We start from the raw sequence: 22,031 nt of genomic DNA on the forward strand, positions 1-22,031 counted from the left end.
CCTGGTTCTTGCGTAGATTTTCGCGTGTTTCTGTCTATATAGAGCTGCTTCAATATCAAAGCAGGATCCCTCATCCTCGGCGCTCATCAAGTGACTTGGCAGGTCTGTAAATCTGCTTTGTAAATGTGCTTTGTAGAGCAGCATGTCGCCACAAGATGGCCCATTCAGCGTTGTCAGTTAGCGTTCTAGATCTTTAGTTGGACATCGTGCTGGTCCGTCGCCGCTGTGTGCGCACGCCACTCCGGAAGTGGCGTGTGGTCTATGAGTACAGTGAAAGGTCGCAGGGGGAAGCGCTATTGAGAAAAGCCGGTGCGGTCTGAATGAACGACAAGATAGGGAGGGTTTGGGGATGGGCGGAGTTGTGGAAAACCGCTTTGAGACTCATCAGTTTAGATTTTTTGTTACATATATACAATGTCTTTTATTATTATATTTTTGACTGGTTCGTGTTTCACTAGACCGTTTGCCTGACCATTACCAGTACATCATTTTAGATAATACCTGTGGAGTTGAGCACAATTATCAACTCGTTGGCCGTATTTTCATGTCTGAGGAAAGTAATTGTTCATTTAACCTCTTGTAGATGCTCCGGCGGTTCTTGAGCGTTCCGCGTAGCCTCTATGCCGCCCGTGTGTGTTTGTTAAGCCGAAGTCTCTACACAATGCAGCTCCAGTCGGAAGACTTCAGGGCTCTGTTCACCGAAGGGTTAAACACTTTGGCAGGTGAGAGATGGTGATTGTGTGTGGGATAAATGACATTCTTAGCTATCCTCCCATTACCAGTTTGGTCGCAGCTTGTAAGAGGTGTGTCTTAAGTGTCAGTACCAACCCAGTTTTCCTATTTGGCTCCTTTAACTTTTCCAGATCTCTTTGTAAAAGAGAGGCATGAGTTGCGATTTGCTGGAGGTGCTGTGCGGGATCTACTCAACGGAATGAAGCCTCAAGATATTGACTTTGCTACAACAGCCACCCCAGATCAGATGAAAGAGATCTTTCAGAATGCAGGAATCCGCCTGATCAACAACAAGGGGGAGAAGCATGGAACCATCACTGCACGTGTGAGTCTTATGTTTTGTGTGCTCACATCATGAATCCAGTCGTGTAAGGTGTGATACCGGGAAGCTGGATAGCAGATGCCCATACTATGGCATTATACAGAACCCCCAGGATATTGCGGCATGGATTAGCAAAGTTAGCGGCACAAATATGGAAATTTAGCGGCATTTTTGCTGCACTTTATTTTACTCCTAATCATTCATTTTGAGCCTGAAATCAATGGAAACTGTTTTAAAGTGTCTGCAGTTCTCCAGAAGCACAGCTCCAGTCCTTACCTCGTGGGAGGAGCTGTATTTCTCCCTGTGATGTTCTAGTGTTCCTGTATGCACCCTTACCCATGCAAATAAAAGAGGTACTGTATGAGCACCAGCAGTGCACGCTTACTGCACACACAAGAATTAGTACCACACCGACATCAGCAGTGCAAGCTTCCCTTAGACAAGCACATGCACCCACAAACACAAAGTGTTGTCAATGTGTGTTGGTGAGTTTTCATCATTCGTGGGTGCTGTATGTGTTGGTCTCTGTGACACCATGGAAGCCAGTACGTTCTACTCTGTCTGTACATGTATCTGTCCTTCTAAATGCATGTCCTCTACAGAAGTCAAACCTATTGAATTTGACATTTCTTGTTAAGGAATGGCAGTACCTGTTCTTAAGGACATCCAGTGATTTCTAAACAGACCTACTGGGTCCTCAGAGGTGCATGCGCGCCCCTCTGCCATTTCCGTCAAGGGAAGACTGACATGTGACCTATTTCTGTGTGAGCTGTCTGCCTACCAGTATTGTTCCTGAGACGGTACTGATATTTCCCAAGTTCTACTGGATTATCATATGTAACCACAGCAGGTGCCTGATTCTACCCCAGCCCTACTGATCTTTCACAAACACACCTGATTTGACCAAATCTGTCAGCACTTTGTCATTCACAAAGTAAAGTTTGCATGCAACTGACTGTACCCCAGCCCTACATCTGCAACCTCTGTCCTACTCACCTAGCTAGTGACTGGCCCTTCTTCACACCCATCTGCTTCGAGACTTAACATGTAACTGACTCTCCCACATATCTGCCAGCCTTTCAAACACATGCCTGAGATGTAATAGTCTGCCTCGTTGATACTGCCCTTTAGGATGTAAGTGTGATGTGCTCTTCCTCAGTCCTACTTTCTGTTCAGTGGTGCATCTGACTGCCAAAGTTTCAGTGGCCATTACAAGGTCTGCCTGATGTTTCCAGCTCTGCTTCAGCTATGCTTGCCTTTCAGAGGGGCATTGGCATCTGGTTGAGATTATTACCCATGCGAAACCAGCTTGACAGATGCGCCTCTCCAGCTGTACTGTCCTTTCAGATGTGCCCTTCAGACTCTAAATGCAATCAGAATCTACTCCATACAGAACAGTTTATGCATGCATAAATGTGACGAAAATGTGCATTGGTCATGTAACGTTTTATGTTTCTCTACCAGGAAAATAGTTTCGAAATGGAGAAACCACCTCTTCCTGTAAGGTATGGCGGTGCTCTCCTCTGTACAACTCTGGTAACAAATTAACACCTGCACCAGCGCAGGGCTCACATGGTGTTTTGCCTGCCCTTGGGTGCCAGACGGAGGACTCTGGTATGCCTTAACCTACTGCTCTGAAACCAGCCTGTTTATAGATTCAATCAACACAGTGGAAGAAACAACCTAGGCGGAAGTTTTTAGATTGCCTACACAATGGTCACAGGACAAAAATTAGAAAAAGACAGTTTCCAAATAAGAAAGTTTAAACTTTTTTTGTAAAAAATATACTGAATAAATTTATTATAAAGAAAAACAGTAAAAAGTGCATATATCACAAGACAAAATGAGAATACATTTCAAACTCATAAATCACATTAAAAAACACATTTAAAAAGGGAGGTGGTGTGTCAAGTTGTGTGTCGACGCGTTTCGGCGGCCAGCGCCTTTCTCAAGACAGGGAACAACTATCTAAAAATAAAAACATATTTTAGTACAATATTAAAAACATTTGTTACTACATTTAACAATATTTAACATATCTGTTGTTAAAACCGGGGAAACTGAACAAAAACCAATTTTATCCTGTTCTACAAGGCAATATGAAGGCTCAGGGAATAAGAGCAGGAATCAAAAGTCACCTCTACTGTCGCTCAATGATATAAACAGCCAGTGTTACATGATGGTAAAAATATGTTCTGAAATTTACAGTTCCATTGACAAATTCAGGTCCAGATGCATCACACTTGAGAGCTGAAGTATTGAAGTACATAAGGCCTATTTAAAACAGATCGATCATTTCATATTCCTGACAAAAGCATGGGGTATAGAGAATGTCCCTTTGTTGCCAATCAGAAGGGCAAAAATCTAAAAATGATGCATCATTTTTAGATTTTATAAGTTCGCAGTCATTAGGTATAAAGCAGAAGGTATATTTAAAACCTGCCGAACTGTATACAATATCATGTGTCGAGTCCATAATGCATATAGACTACAGGATCCACAAATTATGCCCTTCTGATTGGCAACAACCAGAACCAGAACCAGGGGCAAAGCGCGAAATCCTGGAGGGTCTGATTATAGCCATGATTTTTTTTTGGTTTTCCCGTCCTTTAGATGTGCGAGTTCAAGAATGCGAGGAAAGCCCTGATTTGCACCATGAAAGCAGACCAGGGCCCTCTTTGTGTTCTGATTTAGCCAGGAAGTGAAGAGTGAAGGCTATAGGAACTCATTTTGAAGATGTGTGTTATTTCTGCTAGTGTGCATCATTATATGAGACATTATTCTCAGAAGTTTGCTTTATATGCCGAACAAGCTTTAAAAAATGGTTAGAATGCATCTTATTTGTTTAAACTAACAAATATACTTTTTAGGATATAGGAGCTTGCTTGTTTCATTTAACCCACTGAGAGGTGATTCGTGTCCGTTCTTGAAGGTCCAGGATATTCCAAATGAAGTTCAGACAACTTTGACTTGCACCTGGAAGGACAGTGGCATCCTGTCTCTGCTCGACATTGACTGCATTAGGCTTTCTTCTTTAGACTGTATTTGTGAAGGAGTCACGTTAATTTGTCTCCTCAGAGAGATGTTGGATCTCTTTTTATAAGAGAATAGCAGAGGTTAGCTACAGGACTTTTCCCCATGGTAGTTGAAGTTCTTTTTAGAAACAAACGCCTTTGTGGTTCTGCCTCGCCTTTAAGATATTTAGTTATTGAAATTGGTCATCTAAGACTGTGGTATTGTCTGAGTTTTTTTTAGATGGGTTTCATAACTGCAATATGATTTTGCCTTTGTTTTTCCTCAAACTGTTCATTTCAATGCATTTGAGATTGGATTTGTATCTTTACTGTTAATGTAGTGGTTGATGTTCCTTGTTAACTCCATCGCAAGCCCTTTTGAAACTGAGAATCTCTTTGTTGTACACAAGGACATATTAGGATAAAATATAAATCTACAGTCCGTTCCAAGTACACAGTACTTCCTCCCCTTCTCACCGTAGTCTGCTGCATATGATATAACTTTTGTAGCTATCTGGGATTGCCACAGCAGATTTAGCATTGTGTGATATGTGATTTTTGACTTTCCCTCTCTTCCAGATCCTACCTGAACATTCCAAATATTTTATGCTACAGGAAGGTTGGAGCTTTAAAACTTAATCTCATGTCGGCATTAATATTTTAAGTAACTTCATATCCATTTCTTCTTCTGACATGGAGCCTTGGAGTTAGTCACACAGATGAACACTTTCTCAATTGTTTGCCAATCTGCCCCATTTTCATGTTCCAGTCTGCTCCACTATCATGTTCCCCCTTTCTCTCACTGTTCACCCTTCAATTACCTCCTTTCACATTCGTCTCCTTTCATATTCTGTTACAAACATGTGTCCTAGTCAACACTATTGCATTACCACCCTGTATTATCCTGCCTAATGCCAGACCAGAAACTGCTAATCAGAGTAGCTATAACTAAAACCTCTGGAATTAATTTGTGTCCATTATTCACCAGCAAACTGCAGAAACTGGCCCCATTTCTCCCTCCTCAATCTACCTGGAATACAGCCATTGCATTACAGGTCTACTGTGCACTCGTGCACAGAGTGCCTTGGATGTGTACCTGGTGTACAACTGGCTGTACCCACAAGTTTAATACTTTTCCCCCTTGTGGTATACAATCAAAAAGCCAGAGTGTAGCTTTTAGTCAGAATTCAAGCACAACAGTCAGCCTTGCATTTGTTCTATTTTATTTTAACAGGCTTCCAAAGCAGAGAGTCAAATCAAATCAGTTTGAACTGATGAGTATCTTTAATATGGCTTTCTGTAAGTCGAACGAATAGAAAGCCACAATTGCTAAGCGACAACCGACTGTCAGGGCAAGGCTGCTCTATTTTTAAATTATGTCCTGGACTGCACTGCAGAATTGTTTCTAAACAATTGTCTTGAGTTTGAGCCTGTTGTACTGCTAGATTCCCCTCGCTCGTCAAGCTGCGGTTACCTGGACATTGCTCATGTCCTGGTCCAAGACTATTTCTTTTTCATAGTAGGCTGCATAATTTCCTTTACTTTCAGTGCATGCCACAGCAGTAGGACTTCCTCCTGAGGGCTAATTTAATTCCCAGACGGAATGGTACAGCTCAGGTGTGGGTTTTTCCCCTCAGAGCAAATGTTTTGAAGAAGACCATATGAACATAAATAACTGGTCGTGAGAGTCCAGTTCTTCTTTAGTTTCATGGTGCATTGGCAGGAAACCGTGTCCAGTCAAATGATGTGCCATATTCAAAATCTGTTACTCTTTCAAACCTGAGAAAAAAGCACATCTGCTAAGGGGGAAGAGGCATAGCCAGTTATTGCAAAAGGAGATACGTATTGGCAAAGCCAACAGGTCTGAGTTTAATGTGCTAAGGGGTTCCGCATTTGCAGATGTGAGACACATTGGAGGGAGAAGGCAGACTTAAGAACTCGTTGAAAGTATTCCCTCATGCAGTTCAGTGCAAACACTGGAGTGGAGATGGAAGTGTACATCCAAACTGCTAGTAGAAATAAGTGAGATGAAATATTCCAGTTGGCTGATCCATGGCGTGATTTAAAGTCTCAAATGTGTGTCTGAAAGAGGCTTGACGAAGATAGCCAGTGACTGAAAGTGGCGGACCGAATTCCTAATCAATTAATATTGTAAGCAATAGGCCTCTTAGTTAGCTGGTCTTTTTTAAACCTAGACCTAAAAACACTGGCATTCCATTGGTATGCAAGAGAAGTGGGGTATCGTGCTTCTGTTGAGATTTGTTTGTGGAGTACTGATGAGACTAAAGTAAATGGAATTTCAAAAATAGTTAAATTTATTTCTGAGCTGCTCAAAGGCTTAAAAAGTAGATTCTTGTCACAAGTATACTTTGCTGGTTTAATTGCACACTCTAATCTAAAAGACCCCATAGTTTGCGTGTTTTAGAGGCTTTCACAAGAGAGTTAGAATGACTCATTTCTTCCCCCTCTTTTAGTTTGTTTTTACTTTTACAGGCCATAACTGTGTTTTTACTTTTACAGGCCATAACTGTGCTATGTTACACAAACATGTACATTTTAAAATCAAGCATATATACAGTTGCTCACTGTGTAAGTGATACAAAAGGGGATAATGGACGGAGCGTTTGATTTGCTCAAACGCTCCGTCCATCATCCCCTTTTGTATCACTGTGTAAGTGGGCATGATAACCACTTGCTAGAGAAGATTCTGTTTATCTGTAGCTGAATATGGATTCCATAGACCCAACTGAACAGGCTATTAGCGAAACGACCTGCATAGTGTCATGGCAACATGAATTGGGACTACCATCCTGTGCTACATTTGCTGTGGCTTCTAGGAGGATAACCTGCATATATTGTATGAATGCTACATATATGCCACTCTTCATAGCTCCACAAATACATGTAGGTGAATGAAATGAAATAAAATGAAAAGTAGATTTATAACAGCGCGATTCCTGCCCGGAGGCGTCCAATCGCTAGGAACCAGAAAAAGAGATAACGAGCCGAGATAGGAGGCTACATTTTACTAAGGGGAATTAAACAGGTATGTTTTTAATTGTTTACGAAAAGAAGAGAGGTTGGGGTTGGATCTTAGGTGAAAAGGGAGGGAGTTCCAGATCTTGGCGGCATTGTAGGCAAACGTCCTTCCACCAGACCGTGTCTTTTTAATTCTCGGGGCTGTAGCCATGAAAGCCTGGCTAGATCGAAGATCTCTGCTTGGTCGATACTGATTTACTAGACCGCGAATAATCAAAGGCCCTGGTGGAAGTAAATGTACCCAAGTTGCTTGACTCAATGGACTTTACAGAAAAATGGTTATTAAATTACTGTAGAAAGAATGTAGGGAAATAGTCCTTTGTGCCTCACTGCAATCTTGTCTGCATTAATCATCACTCTCCCTGAGCTCACAAATGGTGCAGTTGCCATTGTTTGGTTTAAGTGGTGATGCACTCTGTGTACTACATTGCCGGCAGAGTCTTGTGTTTTGCTGGTGAAATGTATTTAAAAAAAGAAAAAAACTACCACCCTCGAAGGGTCTTACTATTGTCAATCCCTGAGATGAAAATGACATTCCAAGTCAGTAGATGAAACTGTCCTCCCAACTGTGAGGGAAACGATTGTTGAGCCAATGCTTTCAAATGATTCAAAGCAAGTTTTGGCACATAAGGCGTAATCACTATTTGCTTCAGTCCGCTTTTACCCCTCCTCCCTTTCTTCTTTTTTTTCACAATGGTTTTAAACCAAAGGTTCGGAATAGGAGTGAGGAAAGGAAGTAAGAGCCTTAAATTCATGGTGATCTTGCTACTTCCAGTATGTATGTTCTTTCCTAACCTCTTCAGCCTACCTACTGATCAAAGCATCGCATTAGTAGACCTCTTAATGAAAATATTAGCAACAGTCTACGCTTGTGAGTGTTTAGTGTGGTACTGTCGCATACAGGGCAGAAGGTGCAACTTGGCTGTCGATGCAGCAGCTTTTGTAAGCGGTTCCCAGTTATGTCAATAGGTGACAAATATCCCTGTTCATTTTTCCCATTTGCAGATTCAGGAACAAAATTTTGAAATTACAACATTAAGAATTGATGTAACCACAGATGGGAGGCATGCGGAAGTGGAATTTACAACTGACTGGCAGAAGGATGCAGAGCGCCGTGATCTCACTATCAACTCCATGTTCCTGGGTAATGTGTATGTGGAATCTTATGCATTAGATTACTGTTAATGTTCGAATGAAGGTTGATGATTGGATGTTGGGAAGACTGGTACAGCAAGCTATCATTCTGCTGTGCATTATCAAAGATTGAGATACATTACCTATTCATGATTTGTGACCGCAGTTCTCCACAAACATTAAATGTGATGGGCTCTCTGCAATTTAGTGATCACGTTTGGAAACCATCCCTATTATACCTTCCCCCACCACTTTTTATTTCTTATTAAAAAAAAATTTCAATATAGTAAAGGTGTCCATCCATGCTGCTTCCCCCTGAAATCGGATGCAAGCCTCCATGCCCCTGTTTGTGGTCGCTATCTTAAGACACTTTTTCCCTGTCTTGGTGATGCGTATGTTTTATTATGTAGTTTTACGTGCTGTGGAACTTTACGCTTTGGTTCACTCCTTCACTGTGGAGGTTAGGTGGGCGAATCACATGTGAATTCAGAATAGCTTTGTACTGCAAAACTTGTTACAAGTAAGTAACTTGTTTTCCTTTTGTAGGGTGAATCCCTTCTGAATTGATACGGTGTATATTAGTTATGTAGCTTTATTCATTGTTTGCAGGTGGTTGAAAAATTGTGTTCAGGAGTCTGTTCATTAACAGTATGGCTGGGTCAAATCGTTGCTTCTCACAGCAGAAGCAATTGAGAAGTGTGTTTTGAAAACTGCAAGAGCAGATCTCTAGTCTGTGCTAGTGAAAAGATGGTGAGGGTCATGGCAGGCCCGTAGCTATATGGGAGCCCATGGAAAATATAGGGGGTCTCGATACCACAAACAGAATGATGACGATAGGGCCAGATAATTCCAGCAACATTTCTCTAACTCATGGGTGGTACTGTGTTTGTATCGCCAGCTGGTTTATGTACTTCCACCATCTCAGTGGATGGCCACATGCAATCTGCTAAAACTCCTGTAGATATGGTTTAGATCACAGCAGTGCCCCAGCAGTTTCTGGATGGAGTGTTAAGAAACCACTTCAAGAATGAGAACAGTTCCATCTCTTTGGCTGCAACCCAGTTTCTACTTCAGAAGAAGGCTGTAAATAATCACAGGGAGGGCACAGAGTTAAATTCTAGAAGCTTGGGGGCAGGGGGTGGGGGGGGGGGGGGAGGAATCCATAGTACTTAAGACTTCTTCCAAGAAACTATTGTAAAGAGAAAAAGATCAGTCTTTCCCAGACTCGGCCGGAAAAACTGGAAGCTGATATGGTCTGCTTGACTTAGTGATCCGGTGGATCAGCAGAGAGGCTCTTCTCAAAGAGTTTGACTGGGGCCAACTAGAACAACTCTTAAATACCTTAAATCTGGGTTGATCTGCACACATCAAGAGTCCGATGTGTGCCCACTTCATAAGCACTTCAGAGATACCACAGAAAAGACCTATTCAAGAGCAGTGAGGAGGCTAGACGAAGGTACTAGAAACTGGGCTTCAGGTCATAAACACAACAACTTAAGTTCAACTTAGACTACAAGAGTCCAATCAAGATCAGCTTCAGAGGCGCCTTGAGGGCTCTCCACAGAGTGGTGATACCAAATAAGACTTGGTTTGCTTTTTTTTCTTCAGGCTTAATTTCATGGGTTGTTTTTTATGGGTTTTGGGATTGAGGGTAACTTTAGTCTACTTGTATTTGTAGAAGTACACTTCTCATTTCAATACTCAAATTAAGCCTGAATAAGACATGACTAACACGAGTTTACTCATTCAGTGGTTCCTGGGGACAACTGAAAGGACGATACCTACTTACAGGGGAAATGGGAGATCACAGATAAGGATTTTTCGATATATAGACTGCCCTGATGTTGCTTAGGTTATATACCCTGTTCTATGAATATGAGGGAGTTTAATCCTCAGCAGAGAAACATCCACTAGATTGTCATTATCGTCTAGACCGGCAACCTGAGGGGGAGTTCCTAGACTGTGGTGAACGCACCTGAGTACATTGTAGTTATCTACATACACTTCGGAAATACTGTTTGAAATAGTCCTAAACAGGAAAGGTTGAAGAATCTGACTATATTGGGGTTTAGGCCCATGAAAGGTGTCTATAGATGTCTGCAGACTTGTCTAATACACTCCTGTGTGTGTGTATATATATATATATATATATATATATATATATATATCTCCAACCGAACCAGGAGTGAGTCCATCGTCTGGCTACTGAACTTTGAAGTGGTTTCCTGGTCATGTTTTACCACCAGCATGCTGCAAATAAAGAAAGTGTTTTATCAACTTCTTTTGTGGCCTTTTCCGAAAGGGTTCCTGGTATGGTTGGATATGGTATGTGAAAACGGCGGGTTGGAACTTACCAATGAGATGATATTCAAAAGTGGCGTCTCCGACTGATGTTTGCAAGAAGCCAATGGGCGAGAGAAAGGGACACATGGTGAGTGAACAAAAGATTGCCAGAGTTACCCACAAGTACAGGACATCTTCACACAGCATTGTGGGACTGGTAGTCCCCAGTATTGAAGCGGCGTGGAGTGATGTCAGGAGCAGGTGTGCCTCATTCCAAAAGGAAGGCGGGGCTGCACCGCATAACATCGTGAGTGAGGAAGCGCTGATGAAAACTGCTGACTGTGGGCACTGATGAAAGCGAGAAGCTGAAACCGGTCTGCCGAACACAAAGAAATAAAGCAGTTTTGAACACCAGTGAAAACCTTGTTTGTGTCCTTCGTTTCTTCTGCAAGTTTGGAGAAGTGTTTGAATTTATATATATATATATATATTTTTTTTAGAGGTTCTTGTATCCATCCAAACTCCATTGTAAAAGGGGGGTCAGGGGGCTTGCCATTCCAATCCAGAAAGGGCTGCCTCTCCGAGTGACACAGACCCGCAAAGCATGGTTTTCATAAAGCTGCTATACAGCAGCAAGCGATGTTTCAAGGTTTCATCTATGTGCTAGTTTGTGATAAAAGTGAATTGTAATCGATTAATAAAATCCTCATTCCAGTACCCCCCAGGCCAAAGTGCTCATTGTAGGAGATTGAGATGTAGTACTTGACAAGCTGCTGGACAATTCTGAACACTTTACAGCACTCCACACCGGAGAGAGATCGATACGTACAGCGTTTTCTTATGATAGACCATTTCCTACTAAACCCTTAGCGATTAACAATCTGCAGAAAGGGATTATACCTTTACGTCCTTCATGCATGGCACACAATTCAACATCGATTGCTTTTTGTTAACGCCTTTTTTGTTGCAAAGAGTAACCAACACAGGAATTATACAGGAGGCAGAGGCAAAAAGACAGGGGAAACCATACCAAGGATGGCAGGTCTAACAGGTGACCTATGTCCGGAGGGGTTGCTGACACACAGATGCGCTGCAAGATGGTCAAAGCCATGGGACCTGGGATGTGGCAGGGATGGTATTTTGGTGGGCTGCCGTGGAAGCCCCCTAAAGGCTAAGGCAGATGCCAGGAGCCTAGATAGAGGAAGGGTGCAGCAGACCAAGCTCCAGGAATTAAAGTAAAATTTAAAGGCCAGGAATCTTGAAGAAAATTCTTCTGGTGGCTAGAACTAACCACCAGGAGCAAAGTGAAACGCCCCCTGTGCAAATTGGCCCTATGGGAGGGGGTTGACCATACAGCCACAGATGTTTTGGCCCCCCTGGGTGACCGAGCAAAAAAATGAAGCGCATAGTTCTGCACTGGATTTCTCAAGAGTACCCCTGGGGTTGGTGCAAGCTCCTCCATTATGATTATGAGAAGGAGCCTCTACTTTAAATAAGATTCCTTACTAACGAGACCTTCTCTCCCAGGGCCTTACGCAAGGTAAAACTATCCTGTGGGCCCCCGTCTTTCCGGTAAGTCTTCCACGTAGCATTCCCCAGGAATAGCCCAAATACAATGTGGAGACCTCGTCACCTCCTGTCACAGGTGGATAGAGTTCGCAGAGTTGCACTATGCGGGATTCCACGAAGTGGCATAAAAACTCAGTGGAATTCTGCGGTGTTCTTCTGCACCCGAATTATGGGATTTCTACATGTAATTTCTGAAAAGGTGCAGTCATTAAACACCGTCCCTAGCCCCTCGGTCCTTACCTTGTAACAAATCCGTATCCACTGTGCTCATCAGGCACATCCACATCCAGACAGACCCACCAGGCAGTGACTGGATGTGTGAGGACTGGCCTGTGCCTCTTGTGTGACCTCTGCGCATGTGCAAGACACAGCGACCTGACACACTACATGATGTAGTGTCTCAGGTCACTGTCTCGCACATGCACAGGTTAATGTTTAATGACTGCTCTTTTCTGAAATTACAAAATAAGTCCCATATTAGTCACTGCGCTGTTTCACCTTTTTTATCACACTAAGGGTTCCTTTAACACGTTACTTCTATGTCTGCTAGCACACTTGCAGCAGCATACATAACCATCCATGTCTTTATTTGAAAGAGGGGGAACATTTAGGTCTTTCTTTAAAGGCAATCCCACAATTACAGACGCACCAGTAAAGAATCCAACATACTGAACAAATTATCGGTCACTTTATAATCCACCACCCAGTTCAGATTCCCGAGGTGGCTTGATCACCACTTCTGCCTCTGAAGGTGCCACTTAAAGAATAGCTCCTCATTTGAGTGTCTCTTCACTATTTACCATCTAGTTGGTCCCAATATTTTTAGGTCTTGCCTGGGGAAAGCAGCGCATGCGCTGCTCTTGCCATGGAGAGGACCTTTTGTAATCGATTCAGCCAATGCTGAATGCACGCGCCTCCAAATGGACAAAGCTGGCTTCTCTCGCCATTCGCAAAGCTAAATATGCAGCCCGACGCCATCTTTGTGCACACGCGCACAATTGTTTTTTGTCCCTACACGCGCATGGCGGCGTGCTTTCCCAGATAGGCTGAAGGGCCCGGCGGCAGTGCTCAGGAATCCGCCACGGAGCGTGCAGCCACCGCTCGACCCCAGGAGCTGGCGTGAGGCTTCCAGTGAGCAGTGCTTGTCATGTTGAATGAACGACATCAGCGTCTCTCCCACTGTTGCCTCTTGTACAGTTCTTTTATGTCTTACTAACCCCTCCCCCACAAGGGCTACTCATTGCATGGAGACAAACCGAATGTATGGGTCCAGCTCGCCTGAACGCCCCACTGCCTGCTGGTAACGATCCCTGATAAAGATTTTGTGCCATGGAATGGTAATGGTTTTCGTTATACTGTACAGGCGGTTTAAAACTTCTTTCGTTAGGTACTCTCTGGGCAAACCTTCTTAAGGAGGCGGAAAATTTATTTTCAACGTACACAAATGCTGGGAAATAGTGTGCCGAAAGCTAAAAACAAATGGTGGCCAACTTCGAAGATATTAAATCCGTTGTTAGTATGCTGAATTAACTAAAAAAATAACTCCCTTTTCATGATGCAACTAGTTCTGAATAGTTTTTTTCCATCTGAACGGGTCTCATCTACATTTCTTGTACATCTTGTGTATTACTGGGCAGGATGACAGTCTGCTTTTATGTGTCTGTACACTGTGCATGTGTTATTGTCCATGTTACCCTGTACAGTGTTTGTCTAGCTAAGTATTCTCTGCTGTGTCTGTTCATCTTCAGCCTAACGACCAGTGTGTGTTAGTGTTTCTGTATAGCTTTAGGATGCCTCAATAGAGCTGCCCCTGTGCCTCTGAGCCGCGTGTGTACCTACACTAAGCAACTAAGTGTGTATGTTCCAGTGTCTCTACGCAGCTTGCATCCGTCTGGCGGTTTGCTTCTCTTTGTCTGTCCGATGGATGCATTTCTGTTTCAGTGTCTCTGTACAGTGAATCTGTTTGCATTCTCATCTCTGCAGCATGTTTTTATGGCTGTCTAATTAACTTTGTACTGTTGTTTTCATGGCTATGCCTGTTCTTACACCCTCTACCATATGTTGACGTCTGACTTGTCCAACTGCAGTGTAATCAGAGGCCGCCCTGCTTGTCCTTGTTTTTGTGCCTTTGTTATCAGGGGTGTAGCGGGATGCAGGGGGTAAATGGCACTGGGAACCAGGGAACCGAGTTGCCCACAGCACCCTACTTACGGTTGTCCTTTACAACCTTACCAGGGGTAGGGTAGTTCATGTTCATAGATTTCATTAGAACCCCATCCGTGTCCTTGCAAGCCACTGTCTTTAGGGAGTCTCTTATGATATCTCTGTGTTTCAGCCCAAAGTGTCCCCTTGACAGTCCTGAGTTCCTGCTAGGCTAGTGTCTCTGAAGGGACGGTACAGCTGAGAGCCAAGAAAACAGCAAGTCTTGTGCCTCTGAAACGCCAGTAGAGACAAGGCAGAGCACTTTAGAAGCTATGCCAGTTTACAGGGCTGAGGACGGTTCCGTCATGTATCAGTTACCATGACTCAAGGGCTTCCAGGCTGGGGCAATATATCAGATCCCAGATCTCTGTAGTCACTCATATGTCAGACTCGCCTTGCATTTAATTATTATGCATTTTTAGCTGCGCTGTCTAGTGTGCTAAAGACAACTTGGGGTCATTTAGAAAGATGACCTTGGAATGCATTCCCCAGTTGCTTACCATTGGCTTTGTGGTTTGTAACTCACATTTCCTGGCTTTCTATTTGGCTGCTTTATTTGCCTTAGGCTGTCCAGCTTGAGTTTGTCCTCCCATCGCCAAACCTTGTTTACTGTATTCTTCCACGAACACGCTGCCTGTGACCAGGCCTGTAAATCTTATTCTTATCTTGTCACATTTGCTGAGTATTCAAACACAGACGTCAAATGTCAGGCTCTCTCTTCTGAGGGAGCTTGGAGTTATTTTTTGTTTTTTTTCCAGGTAGTTTTTTTTTTTTTGTAAATTTAAAAGAAAACCTAAAATAAACATGCAACAGAGAAATACCAAATATATAAAGTACACGAACCAAAGAAAAAGAATGAGTACAGTGGGTAGTATGTTCCTAGGATCTGCAAAGCCGGGTATAATGAGCCGCAATGTTTTTGTATAGTCTGTAAGGTTGAGTAGAGAAAATATCGTAGTGGTCTTAGTCTGTGTGGCTCAGTTAAATAAAAGAAGGTGGTTACTGAATAGGATAAATTGCCCAGGAACAGTAATTAGATGGACGGATCAGAGTTTAAGTACGACTGCTGGGTAATAGTTTAAACAAGTATTAAAAATGCGTTGCTATACAATATCATTAGCAAAGGAAATGGCTTTAACTTAATCAAAGGCGAGACCTATTACATTTTCAATGCTTAAGTATCGTTAAGGATGTCCTCATTGCAAACAAAGGGATACCAGTCCTCCAACACGAGAACAAGGAGTGCCTTCCTTATCTTTAGTTTCTAGGGGTGGGCGGCAGGGTCAGACTCTGCTATGCAGCGGAATCTTTTTTTTTTTTTTTTTTTTCTTCCGAACTCTGCTCTCCCAGCATAGCACGGAGTTGGCAAACCCTGCTGGCAGAGCGTGTGGTTGGGGGGGATTGGGGGGAGCATTAGCCCATTGCTAGCGGGGGCTCCGGCCTCCAAATGTAATTCATGGTGGTCTAGTGGGCTCTCTGCCCAGTTTGTTGGGGGGGGGGGGAGAGATTGGGAGAAAACTCTCCGATTTCTGTGGATTATTTTGGGGGGGTGGGCCGACCCATTTATGAATCTATATAAAATCAGAGACTGCGTTTTTTTGGGTTTTTTTGGCATGGATGGGGGCTGGACTTGTAGCCTAGGTGTGCTGCACCCACCCATTTACTCATCCTATTAAAAAAAAAAAAAATCCTGGTGTCTAGTGCACTTTTTGCCGCCGGAGAGGGCAGAAAGACTTTTGGGGATTTGGGGGGAGCATTAGGCCACTGTAAATGGTTGCTTCCCTCCGCCTGCCTTTTGATAACATTTGGGTTCGCTAGGGGTGTAACATGCTGTCTGAGTGTCTGCATAGATGTCTATCTGCTCATTTGTTCATATTGGCTAATTTAATGCATAGTATTTAGTAGTGTGTACACGATATAGTACATTTAATTTTTGTAAGAAAAAGAACAGACTGAAGAATGATTTGAGAATTTGTTGCATGCCACCAGACTGGTGTACTAGCTCTCACTACCTCCCCAGAGTGGGCCTTGGACTGCTCTTTCCAGTAAAAGGAAGGTTGCAGACGTATTACTGTTGTTGTGTTTGCAGGTGCCATAGTGTTGTTTGTGGGGTGCGCATATCCTGGGGTCCTACACATTCTTTAACTTGGGGAAAAGTTATTTTAGTTGCCCATTGGATGGTATGTCAATACCCACACTATGGTGTCTTTTTTTTATTTTTTTATTTTTTTTATTTATCTTATTTTTAATGTAAAATTGATTGAAGTTGAACTTCACTAATTTTACGCCAGGTTACTGTTGTTGGGTTATAGCTGATGGTTCAGAGTCCTCCTCCTGGTCCCCCTCTTCTCGGAAGCATCACTCTCATTCATTCTTTGCACCCGTTTAGCCAAGTCAGTGGTAGTTCTGAATGTGGGTTTTCTGGCCTTATCCTTCGTGCATAATGATTTATTCATATTAATCTCGGTCAGTAAAACATTCTGTTGATGAAGACCACAAGTGTCCTTGTCTATATCTGTACTGCATGTCCTCTTCCCTGCTCCTGTGGCCCATTCTGAAGCCAGTCTATATCCTATGTTGCCTTCATGAAGCTACGTGCAGTGGGTCAAGGACTATGTAAACCTGGTTGTTGGGCTTGCTTCTGTCAGGGTAGCATTCCAACTCCCTTATGTGTTTGTGGCTCTAGATTCTTAGTCCTGCTTCTTGTTAATTAAAATTTCTTAAGTATACAGTGATCTTGGGAAAGTTCTGCACAAACTAACGTTCTCGAAGGTCTTCTGGGGATACTCATTCAGACTTAGTTATTTCCAGGTGTATTTCCTCTGATCCTCTAGAATCTCATGAGTTTAATGACTGTTTTGTGGCTCTCTGAAATTGTTTGCATCAGAGATTTGTTTGAAGCCACGGCCCTTACCACTCACTTATTCATCTTCCTGTGCACTCCTTTTTTGCATAAAAGAATTAGAAAGACCAGGCATGTTAAACTAAGGTACCTCAACAAGGTTTTCTTCCTTCTGATCAGACACACTCTGTCTTTGATGTTGGGTAGTCCTTACCTAGAAACCATAGAATTATCTTTTTGCTTTCCTCCCCACAATCGAGAATGTTTGTTGTTAAATATAGCATTGTGAAGTCTGGACCAGCTGGTAACACTGGGAACGAGGCTTACATCATTCTGCTTGCAGTATCCTTGGAGCAATATTTTGTACATCGCAGATGTGGTCATTTGACTCTATTTACTAAATTACAGATTCATTTAGTTGGAACTGCTTACATCTATTTTAAACTGCTGCAATCTAAAGCACTAATTTAAAGTAAAAGGTTTTGAAGTGTTCTGTCCAATATTCCTATTTATCTTCGCAGGATTTGATGGAACTCTTTATGATTTCTTCAGTGGGTACGAAGATTTGAAAAACAAGCATGTTCGGTTTGTGGGAAATGCAGAGCAGAGGATCCAAGAAGATTATTTGCGGATCCTAAGATACTTTAGGTGAGATCAAACTACATGCAAAACCTTTTAAATAACCTTCTTAGTAAAGAGAAATACTCCGCCTCTAAAATGATCTGACCAAGATTGCTGGTGTCTGTCCTCAAAATAACTCTCTCCATGTTGAATCTGGGACTCTAAAGTCATAGTGAATCCTAACTCAGATTGGCCATTATGACCCTTCCCTTTAAGAGAAACCTTCTGTTTATTACTGACCCCAAGTAATTTGCTTTTGGTTTCTGGTGCTTAGTTTCAAAATATTTGCCTATAACTTCTGCCACGTAGGCTTTATACCCAATAAAGAAATCTAACACCAACTCAAAGCAAACCTTTGTAGTTGTCAACGGATGTGTAGTGTGTTACATATAAGATATAGATTTTCTTTACAGGGCTCATCTGTTAATGGTGTGGTCAGCTGCATCTAGTGTACTATATGGTAATGTTTGGCCACTCCTGTTCTAGGCAATCTGGAGCCTGCTTTGCTGCATAACTCGAGTTTGTCCAACAAGGAGGTAGGCCAAAAGAGAGAGAAGGGAGGGATTGGAATGAGGAATTAAAAGGGAGGAATAGAAGAGAGTCTGAAAGAAGGGGCAGCTGGCCAGAGCTTTTAAATAGTAATGCCAGTTTTCCTGGTCATTTCAAGCAGTGGACACTTTTCAAGCGCTCTGAATGGCAAGCAGTCTTCGCTTACTCTTGGATGATGGTGCTCTGGTGCAATTAGTTACTGGAGTGGGGCACAAGAGAAACAATCGGTAAGTGTTATACATTTTTGTAAACCTTCATTATTTTTATTCACAGTTAAAGTTTCAGTAGCAATGTTTCACTTAGCCACACATTGTTATGTTTAGCACACTTGCATGCAGAAAGTCTATCCCAGGCAGATTAACACTAACTAAGCCAGATAGTTCTACCCTACGTCATGTAGGTGCAGAGCCTTGTATACAGCGGGGTCATCGCGCCCTGAGGCGCTAGAAAAACGCTGCTCCCTCGGCAGAGCGGGTGTTCTGTTCTTCAAGAGGAGACTTCATCGCTGCTGGTCGCCCTGACTCGACCTCTCTCCCTGCTTTGCTGTGCCCGGTCTCCCTCCCGCCGCCGCTGTTGTTACCTTAGCGGCCGCCGAGCGGAGGGAGACTACAACTCCCAGCCTGCCCAGCGACCCGGATCCACTCCAGCGGGGTCATCGCGCCCTGAGGCGCTAGAAAAACGCTGCTCCCTCGGCAGAGCGGGTGTTCTGTTCTTCAAGAGGAGACTTCATCGCTGCTGGTCGCCCTGACTCGACCTCTCTCCCTGCTTTGCTGTGCCCGGTCTCCCTCCCGCCGCCGCTGTTGTTACCTTAGCGGCCGCCGAGCGGAGGGAGACTACAACTCCCAGCCTGCCCAGCGACCAGGATCCACTCCAGCGGGGTCATCGCGCCCTGAGGCGCTAGAAAAACGCTGCTCCCTCGGCAGAGCGGGTGTTCTGTTCTTCAAGAGGAGACTTCATCGCTGCTGGTCGCCCTGACTCGACCTCTCTCCCTGCTTTGCTGTGCCCGGTCTCCCTCCCGCCGCCGCTGTTGTTACCTTAGCGGCCGCCGAGCGGAGGGAGACTACAACTCCCAGCCTGCCCAGCGACCAGGATCCACTCCAGCGGGGTCATCGCGCCCTGAGGCGCTAGAAAAACGCTGCTCCCTCGGCAGAGCGGGTGTTCTGTTCTTCAAGAGGAGACTTCATCGCTGCTGGTCGCCCTGACTCGACCTCTCTCCCTGCTTTGCTGTGCCCGGTCTCCCTCCCGCCGCCGCTGTTGTTACCTTAGCGGCCGCCGAGCGGAGGGAGACTACAACTCCCAGCCTGCCCAGCGACCCGGATCCACTCCAGCGGGGTCATCGCGCCCTGAGGCGCTAGAAAAACGCTGCTCCCTCGGCAGAGCGGGTGTTCTGTTCTTCAAGAGGAGACTTCATCGCTGCTGGTCGCCCTGACTCGACCTCTCTCCCTGCTTTGCTGTGCCCGGTCTCCCTCCCGCCGCCGCTGTTGTTACCTTAGCGGCCGCCGAGCGGAGGGAGACTACAACTCCCAGCCTGCCCAGCGACCCGGATCCACTCCAGCGGGGTCATCGCGCCCTGAGGCGCTAGAAAAACGCTGCTCCCTCCGCATCGCGGGACGCGAGCGGGACGCCCGGACGAAGCCCGGACAAAGGGCGGGCCGTCTGAGGCCGTCTGAGGCTGGACAAGGTTGGGTTGGGCCCGTTACTCTGCTAGAAAACCTGATTCAAGGAGGTGAGCCTGTGTTATAGCTGGGGGTTATTTATTGAATTATTGACTCTTGGAGCACCTGTTTACCCCGTACTTTTGAAAAGCATTGTCTGTTAGTGAAATATGCCCGGCAAAAAGTTATCCCCTGCAAAAAACACTATGGACAACTATATCTTTCAGGTAGTTGCCAAAATCAATAGTGACAGGAGAACTTCGCTTGGCCGGAGTTCACCGTCTGCCCTGAGTTCACCAACTTCGCCGGCTTCAGCCTGTGCCGAGTCCACGGAGCAACCTACCTCCTACTGTCCACCTGTAAATGAATCTGACCAAGCTGATATCGCTGTAATGAACCGGTCGGCTCTGATTGAGTTAGACAGCGAGAGTGAGATGGACACTGATCAACAATTACCCGAGGACAAAGCCCCCACTCCGGTGCCTGCTCCACGATCCACCAGAGGGGCTAAAAAGCCACAGCCACAGCCGAAACGATTTGGGCTCAGATCAAGCCGCAAAAAGATTGCATCGCCCCCTAGCAAATCCGCAAGGGAAAAAGAAGTCACTCTGGATGACGTTTCTATGTCTCTTACTAGTGGTCAATTTAAGAACTTACTGAGTATGATAGACACTAAGATAAAGGACATTGTTAATCCGCTGTTAGGCAGAATTGATAAACTCACTAAGGAAGTGAATCGCCTTGGGGGTTTACTGAATCAAACCTTATCTGAAGTAGGCAAACTACCAGAAGCTGTTTCTAGCAGGGTGGAGTCCAGTAAGGCCTCTTCTTCTTTGGTGGGTGGTGGGGCTTCCTCACTACCAGCTCCTTCGGTGGCTCCCTTGATATCCATTATAGATAGTGCAGAGAACAAAAACGTTCCTTCAGATACATCCTCCGCCCCAGAATCTGTGAATGGCTCGGTAGAGTTGATAGTTGAGGCCTCTCCATTGGTCTTGGTTTTAGCCAATGTTCCTCTTTTGCAGCCTGGTCAGGAAGAATCTACCTCATCCCTATTGTCTAAAGCACTTTATTGGCTAACAAATAACATGGTAATAACTCCTAGGGGTAGGCACCAATTGGCTGACGAAATAGTAAAGGCTAGAAGGATGAGGTGGATAGGTAATAGTACAAAGAAATTTCTGGGTGACTGCGTCATCCTACATTTTTCTGACCCAGAGGTTTTGGCCAATATTCTACCCAACCTTCTACCTCCGCAGCGGAGATCGACTGAAATCATTCCACTCACTTTAGACTTTTTCTATCAGTGTAGTGGGAGGGTCTCTAATAAAACAATGCTAAAAACTAAGTGGAACGTTGTCCCAACAAAAGGGCGGAGGGAAGTGAAGCAACCAGAGAGGGGTTTAAATCTAGAGAATAGATTTTCAGCCCTTTCCAATCTTGATGACTGTGATTGACTCTATAAATCTAAGTCAAGTACCACTAGCTAATGGGGCTCAAAATTCGGATAGCTTATCTACCCAGAATGTTAATTGCCTTACTAATGATTTGTTGAATAACTTGGTTGTCCAACCAGAGGGTGAGGCTTGTGTACTAAACTCTTTTCCTGAATTACGCCAGGGTCGCTTGTCTGGAGTTGCTAACCTACTCTGCTGGAATATAGCTGGTCTGACATCCAAGCTCGATTGTGGGGACTGGCTTGGCTTTGTTACCCAATTTGATATTTGTATATTCCAGGAGACTTGGGCTTGCGATCCTGTCTTTGTATTAAGCTATTTGAATTTTTATGTGGCAGCTGTCAAGGGTCCGAAAGGTAGACCTATGGGGGGGCTTACTATCTGGATTCGACAAGCACTAAATTTCTCAGTTAAAAATATAGCTACTGGACACAATGATATCCAGCTTATTAGGATTTCTAATGACAGAACAGGGTCACTTGATATTTACAATATTTATATTAGGAGTTCCAAAGGTCGATCTGAAACATTATTAACCTTGGCCGACCTCATCGAGGAGCACTCCATTAAAAATAACATCGTTATAGCAGGAGACCTTAATAGGACGTTTGA

The 22,031-nt window shown here is 44.1% G+C and overlaps 1 protein-coding gene across 1 annotated transcript in view; it reads left to right on the forward strand.

The window, feature by feature from the left end:
* The first annotated feature begins 209 nt into the window (after nt 1-209).
* TRNT1 (tRNA nucleotidyl transferase 1) overlaps nt 210-22,031 on the forward strand; it is a 42,671-nt gene continuing 20,849 nt past the window's right edge. Inside the window, exons 1-5 of the mRNA XM_086939202.1 lie at nt 210-309; nt 584-722; nt 864-1,057; nt 8,113-8,251; nt 17,659-17,785. Coding sequence (XP_086795328.1) covers nt 584-722; nt 864-1,057; nt 8,113-8,251; nt 17,659-17,785 — 599 coding nt within the window. The 5' untranslated portion in view covers nt 210-309. The remainder of the gene's footprint in view (nt 310-583; nt 723-863; nt 1,058-8,112; nt 8,252-17,658; nt 17,786-22,031) is intronic.

This window comes from Lissotriton vulgaris, chromosome 9, assembly GCF_964263255.1.
Source record: "Lissotriton vulgaris chromosome 9, aLisVul1.2, whole genome shotgun sequence".
Taxonomy (NCBI): Eukaryota; Metazoa; Chordata; class Amphibia; order Caudata; family Salamandridae; genus Lissotriton; species Lissotriton vulgaris.